This window comes from Uranotaenia lowii, chromosome 3 (assembly GCF_029784155.1).
Source record: "Uranotaenia lowii strain MFRU-FL chromosome 3, ASM2978415v1, whole genome shotgun sequence".
NCBI lineage: Eukaryota > Metazoa > Arthropoda > Insecta > Diptera > Culicidae > Uranotaenia > Uranotaenia lowii.
This window is the reverse complement of record NC_073693.1, coordinates 220,662,053-220,677,123: the sequence shown is the minus strand read 5'-3', so window position 1 is coordinate 220,677,123 and position 15,071 is coordinate 220,662,053. Positions and strand designations below refer to the sequence as shown.

At 37.7% G+C, this 15,071-nt stretch overlaps 1 protein-coding gene across 9 annotated transcripts in view; it reads right to left on the bottom strand.

The window, feature by feature from the left end:
* Positions 1-15,071, bottom strand: part of LOC129755813 (uncharacterized) — a 263,710-nt gene that overhangs the window by 240,212 nt on the left and 8,427 nt on the right. For 7 of the 9 annotated variants that reach the window (XM_055752474.1, XM_055752477.1, XM_055752475.1 and 4 more), the window contains exon 1: positions 11,755-12,902. In XM_055752474.1, coding sequence (XP_055608449.1) covers positions 11,755-11,814 — 60 coding nt within the window. In that variant the 5' untranslated portion in view covers positions 11,815-12,902. Of the gene's footprint in view, positions 1-11,754; positions 12,903-15,071 lie in introns of those variants that run through there. The other 2 variants (XM_055752472.1, XM_055752479.1) reach the window with 2 other exon arrangements.

Here is a 15,071-nt window from a genome sequence, read left to right as displayed (position 1 = left end):
CGAAGTCATACCAGTTGGTAACCCTGCTGACTCAACTAGTTGTTTCCTGACGGTGTATTTCCAGAATGTCAGGGGGCTAAGGACAAAAACGAACGACCTTAGACTAATGCTGTCGAGTTGCGACTATGACATTCTGGTATTGACAGAGACATGACTGCGGCAGGATATACTAAACAGCGAATTATCTACAAACTACTCCTTCTTCAGATGTGACCGGAGTGATTCTACAAGTCAATTATCCAGAGGTGGTGGAGTACTGATCGCCGTCGAAGAAGTCCATCAATGCACTGCAGTCTCCGTGGAGGATTGCGATCAACTCGAGCAGGCTATTTTCCGTATCAAACTACCACATCGATCAATCTACGTTGTTGGTATTTATGTCAGGCCATTATCCAGTCCAGGTGTATACAATGCACACAGCAGTGCCATCCAAATTGTATGCGACAAATGATCGAACGTGGACCTTCTTCTTGTGTTGGGCGACTACAACTTTCCACACCTAGACTGGCACTTTGATGATGACGTAAACGGCTATTTACACACGAATGCTTCAACAGAACAAGAAGTTGCGCTGATCGAATCAATTTTCGCTGTCGGGCTTGTTTAAATGAATTGCCTAAGAAATGCGAATGGCCGAGTTCTCGATTTAGCCTACGTCAATGACCCGGATTACATCAGGCTTATTGGTCCACCCGTACCACTTCTGAAGATAGACGAACATCACAAGCCATTCAATCTACACTGTGACATGCAGTTTACTCTACCAGTCTACAACAACGTTAGGGAAAACGCTGCTGGCTTTGACTTTAAAAGGTGTGATCGTCCTGTTGAATGATAAGCTTTCGACAACAGATTGGACACAAAACCTGAGTTGCTCTTCTGTCGATAAAACAGTGGATGCATTCTATGAAACATTGTATTACTTATTCAACGAATTTGTACAACGTCAACGTAACATCACGACCACCGTCAGCCGGAAACCTGAGCTCCGTAACTTACGCAACGGACTCCGTAAAGCCCGCATACTCTTCTTCAATACCAAATCCGAAGAAAATAGCAATAGTCTTTGAGTCATTGAAAGCGAATATAACGATATGCTTACATCGACTTATGCGGCGTACCTGGAAAGGCTGCAATCAAACCTAAAGGAGAATCCGTCGTCGTTTTGGACTTTCATCAGGACTCAAAAAATGTCAAAACGCATCCCGGGTAACATGGAGTATAAAGGACGTGTTGCATGCACAGCTGAGAAAGCAGCCAATCTGTTTGCAGACTTCTTTAAAAGTGTATTTCGTACCGCCTCTCCTTCATCACATCCTGAAAGATTTCACTTCGTGCCAACGTACGACGTGACCATTCCGAACTTTCGTTTCTCTACCGTAGATGTATTGACAGCACTTAATAGTTTAGACACTACCAAAGGTCCTGGAGTTGATGGACAAACACCATTTTCGTGAAAGGTTGTTCGGAAGCGCTGGCTGCACCAATTAAGCTGATTTTCAACCGTTCGCTAGCTGAGGGTACGTTCCCGTCAGCATGGAAGACTGCTAAGATGGTACCAATTCACAAGGCAGGAACTATCCAACTTGTTGAAAACTATCGTGGAATTTGATACTTTGTGTTCTCGGAAAGGTCTTTGAAATGCTCGTCCATCGGTTTTTGAAAAAAAAACTCCGCAAAGCCATTGATCAGCAAATTTCAACATGACTTCGTTGAGCGACGTTCAACAAAGACAAATCTAATGGACTATACTAACACGCTGTTCCCTGCAGTTGATTCTCGTCGCCAGGTAGACCCCATATAAAGGGTGATACGGTCAAAATTTGGTCAATATCAACTTGACGTATTTCTTTCAATTTTGCATTTAAAAAAGCGGAACACCCCTCATTTTGAAGGTGTGTGTGTAGAATGTTGCTCCTATTTTGATTTTGGAATTCACTCTTCAGTTGTCAAAATGGCAAAGCTGGCAAAATCGCTAAAAGTTGCCAGATCAACCGTTAAAAATGTAATTAAAGTGTTTGGGTAACGTTTGTCGACAGCCAGAAAGTCTGGATCGGAGGGAAATCGAAAACCGGAAGCCGCTGAGACGACAAAGAGAGTTGGTAGTTTCAAGCGAAACCCTAACCCCTCTCTCCGAGATGGCGCAAATAAGCTTGGTGTATCGTCTACAACCGTGCATCGAGCCAAAAAACGAGCCGGACTATCGACTTACAAGAAGGTAGTGACTCCAAATCGCGATGAAAAACAAAATACGACGGCCAAAGCGCGATCCCGGAGGCTGTACACGACGAAGCTGACGAAGTTTGACTGCGTGGTAATGGACGACGAAACCTACGTCAAAGCCGACTAAAAGCAGCTTCCGAGACAGGAGTTTTATACGGCAAAAGGAAGGGGAAAGGTAGCAGAAATTTTCAAGCAGGCGGGACATGTTGCGAGAATGCCGGACGACTGTCCTGCAAAACAGGTGTTCGCTACGAATCCGGTAGGAACAAGACGAGCGGGGGCGCAACGAGCGAGGTGGTTAGACCAAGTGGAGCGTGATCTGGCGAACGTGGGGTGTTCGAGAAATTGGAGAACGGTTGCCATGGACCGAGTGAATTTTAGGAATTATGTTCGTCAAGTTATGTCAAAAATACTTGTCTTTCCAAATTTTTTCGATCATGCCTCATCATCATCACTATCAAAATATTATTCCTAAATTGATTAAAGTCTTATAAACAATATAAATATAAACAATCATTGTTTATCTGCGCAGTTTACTTGAGTCCGGACTTGACTGCTTCCAGCTACAAATCACATACACTATGTATCGATCAGCTTTCTGAGGAGCTCTCAGCGACTGATTCACTATCAGTGCTAGGCGATTACAACCTGCCTCGCATGTTTATTGGATTTTTGACGAGGAATTAAATAGTTTTCTTCCTGAAACCGAGCTTAACATCGACGTTCCTGATTTATTACAATCCAAGGAATATATCGTCACAAACGCTTTAACGGATTTTGGGTTGCATCAAATTAACAGCATTAAGAACGCCAACGGACTTCTGCTGGATCTAGCATTTTCAAGTGACTCCACCAGTTTCCAGTTATTTGAATCCCCGCAGCCGCTGATGCTTCAGGAAGCTCATCACCCGCCTTTCATTGTTTCTTTTTCCTCCAACTTCTTCGAAGACGTTGACGAAGGCAGTGATACTAGATATGACTTCGAAAATTGCAACTTTTACGAGCTCGATACTATTATCCAGCAGGAAAATTGGCCCGATGTTTTAAACGCCATAGCGCCGGACGTAGACTCAGCGACTGAGGCTTTCAACTCTCGTATAAATGACATTCTGAGCAGAAATATGCCCACGCGCCCTCGCCATATTTCCAAAAAAATTGCGTGGTGGAACCGCGAGCTATCTAAATTTAAAAACCGCTTAAGGAAGGCTGAAAAAAAAACATAGACGCAACCCCACGGATGCCGCTAAACATAACGTCAGAGCAACTGAGTTGGAATACTTAAAACTTAAAGACTTAAGTTACCGCCGTTACTTAGCCGATATCCAACGTAAATTCAAAAATGAATCATCATCATTTTGGAGCTACGTAAGGAATCAAAATGGTTTCTCAGGACTTTCACAGAATCTGTCGTTTGAAAGTCGCCACTCAACCAATACGGCAGAAACAGTTCAGCTGTGCACAGAGTTCTTTAAAACTACGTTCGTTGGCCACATCATGACTTCTGGAACTCAACATTTGGCTTCAGTAAACTCGTTGAACATCAGCATTCCTGAAATAGAAGTTCCCCCAGACGACGTGAGAAAAGCGCTCCTAAACGTTAACGAACGGAACGGCGCTGGTCCTGATGGTCTGTCCCCGCTGTTCATCGAACGATGCTGTAACTCTTTTGCACTTCCGGTAAGCATTATTTTTAATAAGTCTTTGGATTCAACAACCTTCCCAAAACATTGGAAAACTGCAGCAATTACACCCATCCACAAATCCGGTAAAATACATCTCGTTAAAAATTACCGTGGTATTTCTATACTGAATTGTTAATTTTGAGTTGTTAATTTTCAACGCATTGGCCAATTATCGTCACACATAATTGATGAATGTCAGCACGGATTTCGCAAAAAGCAATCAACCTTATCGAACTTAATGGTGTATGTCCCTTTTATCAGCGGTTGTCTCGCAAATAAAAAGCAAGTACCTAGATGCTTTGTATGTGGACTTCGCGAAGGCATTCGATCGGCTTCCCCACAAGCTCCTGATCGATAAACTAGAAAAAATGGGATTCCCAACTTGGATCGTAAAATTGTTCGAATCGTATCTCCATGACAGAACTGCAACTGTCCGACAGGGTCACATCAAATCCCGAAACTTCACTGTTCCTTCTGGAGTTCCTCAAGGGAGTCATCTGGGTCCACTACTTTTCAACTTGTTTATGAACGATCTTTGTGATATAATTGATTCTGAATTAGTATTCTACGCTGACGATCTAAAAATGTACCGCTCAATATCACAATATTCAGACTGTTTGTTACTGCAGCAGGAGCTCGATAAACTTATGTGCTGGTGCCAAGTAAATGCGATGGAAGTTAATCTGAAAAAATGTAAGCTTATAACGTTCACTAGAAGCAGAGTTGAGATCGCACATCTTTACACAGCTGATAACACGGTACTTCAGAAAGTTGAATCCATTCGGGATTTGGGTGTGATTGTGGATAAGTCTCTAAATTTCAAGTAACATCTTGCTGTAACCATAGCGAAGGCTAAAACAGTGCTGGGATTTCTGGTAAGAAACACCGAAGGATTCACCGATATCACCACTCTGAAGGCATTGTACTGCTCGCTCGTCCGCTGTGGTTTGGAGTACAACATACAAGTCTGGGTACCAAACTCAATCGGCGGTATGAAACTTCTCGAATCAGTTCAGAAGCGGCTTTTAAGGTATGCACTCCCTAATCTACCATGGGATGAACCTCAGAGACTTCCACCTTACCATGACCGATGTGGGATCCTGAACATCGAACCGATCGGCTCACGAATTATACTTCTTCGTCGCCTGTTTATATTCGACATTATATCCGGAAATATAGACAGTGCTAACCTCGTCATCATGTCATGTCCCATCTCGCTCTTTACGGAATTTTGAGCCTCTAAGAACAGTTAATTATGGAAGAAACGAATTTAACAACCCATTTGATATATCGTGTAAATTATTTAATCAAGTTTGTGTTTGTTTTGATTATAATATAAGTAAAGATAGTTTTAAGCATAGATTATGAAATCAGTCCGAATGATATTAAGTTGTCGAAGACCGTGAACAATAAATAAATAAATAAATATCAGAATCACGTTTTATTCTCATGTAAATTTGTTAGTTATCAATGACTGATTTAACTTAAAACTGATTCATTTTCAATCCTATTTACTTCATATTATTTTTTTTAATTTAATTTATCGACCTTACCTGTGGAAGTTATATTCTTTTAGTAGGTAAATTTCAAGATTATGAAAATTACAGACGAAGAGAAAGTTAGGAGAAATGAATAAATATTGAAAATGAGCGACTAGTATTAGTAGATGGAAGCATTTTCCACATGTTATCATTTGGTTTCTCATGGAACAAATTTTCATTTTCTTGAAATTCTAGACACGAATGCCATAACACTGGTAACGTGTCAATAATAAAGCCTAAACAAATAATCATGAAATGTTCTTACTAAAACAATAGAACTTTAACCGATAAGGTCGATTATTCGAATTTACAGTTTATTTTAATTTTCAAGTAAATTTACGGAATTTTATAGTCAAACTAATGAATAATTTCGAATTCGGTTGTCTTCGTTGTTCAACTCTGAACTTTTGTGCTCTGCAAACAACTTCTTGGAAGCCTATAAATCTGTAAAGACTTTTTAAGAAAAACACAGTTTCTACCTTTTATTCTGGTCAGGACTCAATATTTCAATTGAAGGCGACAAAATATTCTGAGCTTGAAAATTTAAACCATAATTGCACTTGAAAATTTATAAACGTTTCACTCATTTTCATTGTTTGTTTATGCACTATTAATTCATCTATTTGGAATAGATTATGACGTTATGAAAAAAAAAACAACTTTTGTAGCCTTTTATTCTGATAACTGGCAAAACTTGAATATAAAAAAGAATTTTATCGCTGACTTTGATCACTAACACTCTTGAAATAAAATTGAATATTTTCTTTTATATCAAAATCAATTCAATCACCATATTAAGTTTTTGATGAATTCTTTTAAGTTCATAATGGAAAGCCATGTAAATAAAGAAAATAAAGAAAAATAAATAATAAGCTCAAAATGATTTTTTTCCTTTGTAGAAAATTCATATTTCAAATCGTGTTTAAAATGTTAACATTATTTCAAAATTAAGATGAAACAGAGGAATTTTTCAACCAACCCTTCGATTGAAAATTAATATGAGAAATGTGAACTAATATTAGATGTGTTCAACAGAACTCAATCGAAATCAATTGAAATGGATTGACAGTTGATCAGCTGTTTTTCCAATTGACTTCGATCGATTTCTATCAGGCTGCTGAATGAACAGCCAGACACTAATACTAATGCGCTTAGTTTGTTTTCATTTTTTATGCGGCTGTGCACTTTGAGGTTTCGGGATTATTTTCTATAAAAAAAAAAGTATAATCGTAATCGTTTTTAGATAATTCTGTTTTTTAATTCTACATTTTTTCAATATCGGCGGACGGAAACAATCCTGGTGTGTTCGAGGGACAAAGAACGGCCATCTCGGAGCTGGAAGCATATTTGTAACATGGCCCTACAGCTTTAGAATTAGAAATAATAGGATCCGGGAGGTGAAATGTTATGAAAACAACACTGCCTGGAATAGGTCAGCAGGAACCGGCTTCGATAATGTGCCGGGTCTACACCTTATGCGACAAAACTGATTTCCACAGCTACAGGATCTGTCAGCTCGAGTTCAAATTCTTCAAGAAAAAGTTTATCATATTCCCGTGACGCTGACAAACAGAAACCCTCCTATGTTAACAATAATGTCCGGAAACACACGGTAAGAACCTGCTCTGATTGTATACCTGATTACACCATTTTTGTTTTGAGTGAGTCATGGCGTTTTATTTTATATTTTTTGCCAGCCATTGGTGTGACATTTTTGATGCTGCAGGCCAGTGTCCAACTGGCCGAAGAAGGTACATCACCCCGACGGTCCGGCCCAGGTCATAGCGGCACCGAACTTATACTCTCGACACTGGCATCTCCCAGAAGTAACGGGATCTGCCCACATAAGCGGGAATGCTCCGGGAGAGGCTTCCTTTGAGTCCGGACCAGAAGACAACACGCATAAGGACGTTTTCCTAGGAGGCTGCATCGGAAGCAGAATGGGAGGAATAAACGACGCAGCATGGGAGGAGTATTGGGCCAATTTGTGGAATCCCAGTTGATGGTTCCGGTTCGGATAAATACCCATAGAAAGTAAAAGTATAATAAACTATTTAAAATTCGAATTAAATGGTTTATTTAATTTTAAGTGTACTATTTACATAATTGTTTTAACATTCCGTTGATAAATCCGCTTGAGGAGTGCCTAATAAAAAAGCGCGTTCACTTTTCTGTGTGTGTGTTTCTTTACCAGTAAAATTTCACATAAAACTAATTTTCTAAAGTGGTTTTTAACTAGACTGAAAGATGCTCCTAAATAATGCACCACTGACACAGCACCTCAGCACAGCACAGTGACACCTCATCGACCGACATCACTTTCACTGGTACTGCTCCACCGACTCAAAACACCTGGCACAGCAACACCGACTCAGCATTGATGACACAGCACCACCGACCAGCACCCCTAGCACAGCACCGCCGACCAGCACCACTAGCACAGCACCACCGACTCAAAATACCTGGCACAGCAACACAGACTCAGCATGAATGGCTCAGCACCACCGACCCAGCATGGCAGCACCACCGACCAGCACAATTGACTCAGCACGACAAGCACCGCACCACCGACTCAGCACACGACAGAAAACACCGCACCGAATGACACCACTTTCATTTCTTTCTAATAATTTTTCACAACAAACCAAACCAGCTGTTTTTTGACAGAAAACAACTGCATTTGTGTTAGTGTGATAGAAATCGATAGAAACGAATCCTGCTCTCGAGCTTGATCGATTTCGATTGATTTCGATCGATTCCGATTGGCTTCATTGAACGTCAATTGGATTAGTTTCGACCAAAACATTGGCTGAGTGAACAACAATTTACCAATCGAAATCGATTGAAACCAATTTCAATTGCCTGTTGAATAGGCCTATTGTTAATAACACTAGTTTACAAAATTTTAAAAAAAATCGTGAACTTGATTAACTGACCAACATTTTTAATGTAAAATCGGGCGCTGAATCCGAAAATGAAATTCAAAAAAATCTCAGTAGAACCGTTTTTGAGTTATGCTCCAAATATGAAATTGCGAAAAAATCAAAAAAGTTCTTGTACTTAGATTAAAATATCTCGGACGGCATAACAGTAATTTGAAATCCCTCTTTTGCATATTTAAGGTGAATAAATTTTCTATCGATCATCCGAACATTGTTTTTGCGTTTGACCAACAGTATTGCTGATATTAGTGACTTTATGAGAAAAAAAATTATAAAAAACGCATTTTTTTAGAGTAAATTTTGTTTCAATGAAAGTTTTATACTTGATGATAGCATTTAAAAAATCTGATTTTCTTTTGCGCTTGAATGTCGATTTAAAACAAAGAATTCAAGTGGTTATTTATCAAAATCGGTTGAAAATTGTAGAAGTTATGGCTACTTTACCATAACTCAAATTTTTGGAGTTTTTAATAATTTAACGAACCGCATTACACTTATCATAGTATAGTAAGAATGAAAGATGATAAATTTCTCTTGCTCCATGTCGAAATTATTTATTAGCTTACCAGAAGGTCACATACCAAGTTTCTGGAAGATCTGACCATAGGGAGGGGTTGCTTAAGTCTCAAACGTGAATAAAATTTTGAGGTATTTTGCCCGGAAGGAACGAAAAATACTGGTTTTTCATCAATAACTTTTTTCATCACTAGCTGATTGTTTTTTATGGTTGATTTTCTTAAAGCCTAAGTTGAGACAAATATTTCACCCGAAGACTGTAACTCGATTGGATTTGAAACAGAAAAGTTATTGAGGTTCAAAGGCCGCAAATTTTGTCCAACACGCAATGAGTACTTTTTACGCATTGCGTTTTATATGACAATTTTCGACCAAAATACAATCTTTGAACGGCAATAACTTTTCTGTTTCAAATCCAATCGAGTTACAGTCTTCGGGTGAAATATTTGTCTCAACTTAGGCTTTAAGAAAACCAACCATAAAAAACAATCAGCTAGTGATGAAAAAAGTTATTGATGAAAAACCAGTATTTTTCGTTCCTTCCGGGAAAAATACCTCAAAATTTTATTCCCGTTTGGGACTTAAGCAACCCCTCCCTATGGTCAGATCTTCCTGAAACATGGCATGTGACCTTCTGGTAAGCTAATAAATAATTTTGACTTGGAGCGAGTAAGATTTATCATGTTCCATTCTTCCTATACTATGATAAGTGTAATGCGGTTCGTTAAATTATTAAAAACTCCAAAAATTTGAGTTATGGTAAAGTAGCCATAACTTCTACAATTTTCAACCGATTTTGATAAATAACCACTTGAATTCTTTGTTTTGAATCGACATTCAAGCGCAAAAGAAAATCAGATTTTTTAAATGCTATCATTGAGTCTAAAACTTTCGTTGAAACAAAATTTTCTCTAAAAAAATGCGGTTTTATAATTTTTTTTTCTCATAAAGTCACTAATATCAGCAACACTGTTGGTCAAACGCAAAAACAGTGCTCAGATGATCGATAGAAAATTTATTCACCTTCAATATGCAAAAGAGGGATTTCAAATTACTGTTATGCCGTCCGAGATATTTCAATCTAAGTACAAGAACTTTTTTGATTTTTTCGAAATTTCATATTTTGAGCATAACTCAAAAACGGTTCTACTGAGATTATTTTGAGTTTCATTTTCGGATTCAGCGCTCGATTTCACATTGGAAATGACCTTCAGTTTACTAAGTTCAAAAATGCTGTAAACTAGTGTAATTAACAATTATTCTCATTTTTTTTAACAATTTTTAATAATGGTTAATTATTGACCTGATCTGAAATCTTATGGAGGCGTTTTCTTTGTTACACCATCACGTATGAATGGTCGGTCGGAATTAAGTGAAATTTGGTATCTGAGGATTTTCCGGGTCAGAGATGGTTTGTATAATAGTTTCAAGAATCTCACTTTTTATGAAAGGGGGTCCCCATACAAAATTATCTCTTTTCCACATCTTATAAATAAAAATGGAGACGTTTTCTTTGTAACACCATCACGTATGAATGGTCGGTCGTAATGAAGTGAAATTTATACCGTATTTTTTTCACCTGGAGGCAAACCAGAGGCAACCTAGGTTCGCTCTAACTGCTGTCATCGTGCTCATTTATTGCTCGAGAGGCAACCTAGGTTCGCTCGAAAAACGGACGAAGTCGCCCTGAGAAGAAAGTAAGTTTTGCGAGAAGTTCACCAATACTCTAAATGTTGTTGTCAAAACATTAAACAGCTGTTTTTGGCTGAAAGCAAAACAGTTGAAATAATGAACGGGAAAATGATTATTGCCGCGATTTTGAACCTCTCAGCCAAGCAAAATCGTACTATCTGCTGTCCAGTGCAATCCGGTCACGAAAAAAGGCAATCCGGATGTGAAGAACCGAGTGAAGAAATCCAGAAGGGAGAACAAAATGACAGCTGCATGTAAACATTGCGCTCGTTCTCACGCACACCAACGTATGGAATAACTTGAAACCCGAAAGTCGTTTTTTTATTCGGACGGTACCAGAGCCAAATCCGGAATCAAAAAAAAATACGCCATTAGTACCCGAGGGTTTTTCGGGCCAGAGATTTTCATGAAAGCTGATTCACGAGCACGAAGAAGTTAAGGAACTGTAAACATTTTCCAACGATTTATTAAGTAACGAGTAAAACGAAGTTTACCGGGTCAGCTAGTTTATTTGAAAATCGAACCTCATTTCTTTTTTAATCTGGTGTTATATTTTATGTATCCTATTTCTTTGCACTGATTCTTATGCTCAAAAGTATAAATTCTGGTTCGAAGTTTTCATTCGCATCCGTTTTCTGTATTTCGAAAATTTTACTTAATATATCTAGTTCAGAATAAGAGTCAAAATTTTGAATAGTTTATTATTGAGTAAGGAAATGGTTTAAGAAATTAAATGTCCAGTTGTTTTGTGTATTTTTTGGTATTGTTATTATTTTCAGCTAAATCTGAATTCCGAAACCCTCTCTCCCATGGTCCGGTCCTTCGCACAAGCCTGGATGATAATAGAGCTATTCAATAATTTTTTCATCTTGTATAATCTCATCGTCTTTAAAAGAAATATATAAAACTTGATCTAGTTTTAGAAAACATAATTTTTAGGAAAAGCGAAACATAAATGTTGAAGAATAAATACTAATAAATACTAACACGCAAAAAATGATTTCAGCTCCCAAGGTTTGAATCCAATACATATACCTTTTTGAAACCACTCTTATTAACAGAAATGTTTCTAAAAAGTTACAAATAAGTACAACAAACTCAAACCGTAATCTCACAAATATTCAGAATACAGAAAATATTTCGAATAGTAACACTTACCTGTAATATACGGTACACACTGGTGGCCGTTGAATTTCCTTCCTTATTTTCCGACCGCATGTTGTTTTTCTCAGGATATGTTTTCCTTCGATAATACTAAGTTAATTTAAACATTTTCAAACTATCAGTATTCGAATGAAACTAGCATTTTAACACACCATTTTTTAGACGCCTATTTTAGCGTTTGTTTGTATTGTTCTCCAAGCACATCCAACTTATAAACACTTTGAAAAACTTTTGCCCTTTTTCTTCATCATTTTTTTATAAGAAACATGTTTCAAATGCCCGACTTCAACAAATGAAATCTCAAAAAAACTTCAAACACCGAAAAACACGGTCACTTCTTGGCTCGCGCTCGGATTCATTGCTGCAGCTTCGGAATGCCAGTTACGACGGGACCAGAAAGGCTTCTTCCGGCATTTGACGCCTCGACGCGGGGATTGTTTAATCAATGGTTATCCGTTTCCGTAACACCGGTAGGCGGTAACGAAGGTAACATCCACACTAATATTTCACTACACCGACTGGAGGGACAGGAAGGAGCGGTCCTCCATGGTTAACTTCCAAACTGGGTCAAATGAGGGGAAAATGATACGTCGTCGTCGTCGTCATTGCAAAACTTGGCCCAATCCATTCATCTATCCGTATCGGTGGCTTGGGCCGATGAACTACCCGTGACACGGCATGTGATTGGATTTATTATTATTTTTTTCGGGGGTAAATTTCGGGAATTTGGGCTTGACACGCGGGAAATAACACTACACAACACGATACGGTTAGTCACGGAATCCGATGCATGCCCAATCGACCCAATGCAGCTGCAGTTTGCCGTGATCTTTGGTAAATTTCATGATCGAGGACATGTTATTTTGGCTATTTTTGGATCACGAAGGAAGTTGTTTATCGAACAAGAACAAGTCGCCTGTACCGGTAACACTGTAGCACTAAATTACTTTGTAGAAAGCGTTGCTCGGTTATCAGTTTTTCTTCTTCTGGCTTCAATTGGAAAAGTTTCATCATATTCTTCGGAAATAAATATCAATCATGTCATTATAGCTGTTAATGATAATGGCGTGAGCATCGATTTCACATGACTTCATTGACGCAGAAAAAAACGAACTTAATAAATTGTGTTTGTCGGCATATACCTAATACAAAACATAGAGTGAATTATGGTTAGTATTTACGATTTCAAAACATTTGGTTCTGACGTGAAGGGAGAGAAAAAACTTTCCAATTCATTGATTCCTGTTTTATGCTTCTACGCTTTTCTTTCCGAACTCAAACATTAGTTTAGTGTAAAATATAACGTATTGGATTCTTCCCTATCTAGCTGCACAATTTTTGGGTTGTGTTATTTTTTCCCAATCCTAATTTTGGTGCCGTGCATCCCAACACTTAGCAAAGTTATTCAATTTCGGGTCAAATGAGAAGGATCCATTACATGGCAAGAACTTCACACAATTGATGGGTATCGTCGTCGTACCAACATCAATTTGCCTGCACGATGGCTAATCGGTTTAATGTCTTCCTTCACGCTCGTAAATTTCAATTATAATGAACTAGACAGAACGGGAAAGAAAGGAAAAATTTGATGGATATTTCGGGGAAAAGAATTTCCTTTCATTTATCGGGTGCAGTGTTTATCGATGGTAAAAAAAACTTGTTTGAGTTATTTCGGCAAGCTCAGATCGGTGTTATTTATTATCAGATTCAATTACTATTTTCATAAACTAGTTCTTGGTTATCAATTCAATGCAGAGTTCAGTCGACACATAGACTTTGGTCTATCAGTTTCACGGATGCCAACAAACAAAGTATTCATTAATTTGAAAACTCATTCAAAAACTCTGTAGCAAATTAGTCTAAGAATCCACTAAAACAGTAAAAATCTATCAACTGGTTGGGTAATGAATAAATTGATTTCCGGTGATTGTAGTCACGGAAAAACTTTAAAACGATTTTTATTTCTTCATTCGACGTTTCGATATTTATCATGCCTTATTCAAGGAGTTGAAATTTCTTGTTTTAATTGTTTTAATTGGATGAAGAAATAAAAATCGTTTTAAGATTTTTTCGTGTCTGAAATCGCCGAAAATCAATTTATTCAATCCACTAAAACTTTATTGATAAAGGTCCTGCAAGTGACAAGTTATTTGATATTCTCTCAGATACTCGTAAATTTTAGCAAAGTTGTGAGTTCATCATCGTATGAAAGACGATCTTCTCGTCGTCCTTGAATCGTGACTCGATGAATAGGTGCAATGCATCCCTAGGTGGTATCCATAAATTACCAAATTTTTAACCAAGACCCGTATAAACACTCAGGATTCAAAAAGTCTCCAATACGATTTACATAAAAGAAGTAAAATATTTTGTAATAATATTCTATACTGCTGTCTTTTCGTAAACAACAAAAATTCAAAATATGGGATCTCTTATTTGTATCACAAACTATGCTTCTTCCGCATAAGCGAGTTAAGAAAACAGGATGATCAGATGAAAACATATCAAAAGTTTAAAGGTGATCGTGAATGGTTTGGGTTATTCCGAAATGTCACGTAATTTTCGAACGTTTCGATTTGTTACATACTACGAATTAGGGGTAAGATACCCACGTTAAGAAGAGTCTTTTAAAGAAATGCAATCCTGTAAATTCGACAATCGTTTTGAAAGGCGGACTGTTCTTTACCAGAGAACAGGAATATTTAAACCAATAATATACGTCTTAATCAATAAATTTTGAAGGAATTTCTAAAGTATGATTTCCATTTCATTAGGGGCAAACCCAAGAAACATTCTAGGTTTTATAACCGGCTGCAAAACCAACTTTAAGTTTCATAAGACGCCTGAAGAGTGTTATTAATCAGTGTTACTTGGGAAGTGCGCATAGGTGTGTACCCAAACGCGCCGGTTAACGTTTAATAGGTCTTTAAAGATTCAAGTGCCCTCAAAAGTGTTTGTCAGGTTTTCTTCTTTTTCCCAGATGCGCAGTGCTGCCAGATATACTGACATTCTTCAGAATAGTTTGATGAAATTTGTATTAAATTCTGGAATTTTCAATATTTCCGTTTATATTCAAGTTATGTTTTCCATTCGACATATAAATTTCTTCTAAAGTTTTGTGATGAAAATCGCACATAGATTTAAACAATTATGAAACACGCTTATAGATAAACGGACATGCTGCGCTTCGCCCTGCCTCGACATGTTTATGTAAAACTGCTCAAATAATATAAAAAATAATTGAATTAAGAAATTTCATATATTGTGTTGAATGTAAAGACCAATGTACATCATAAATACAGATGACAGAT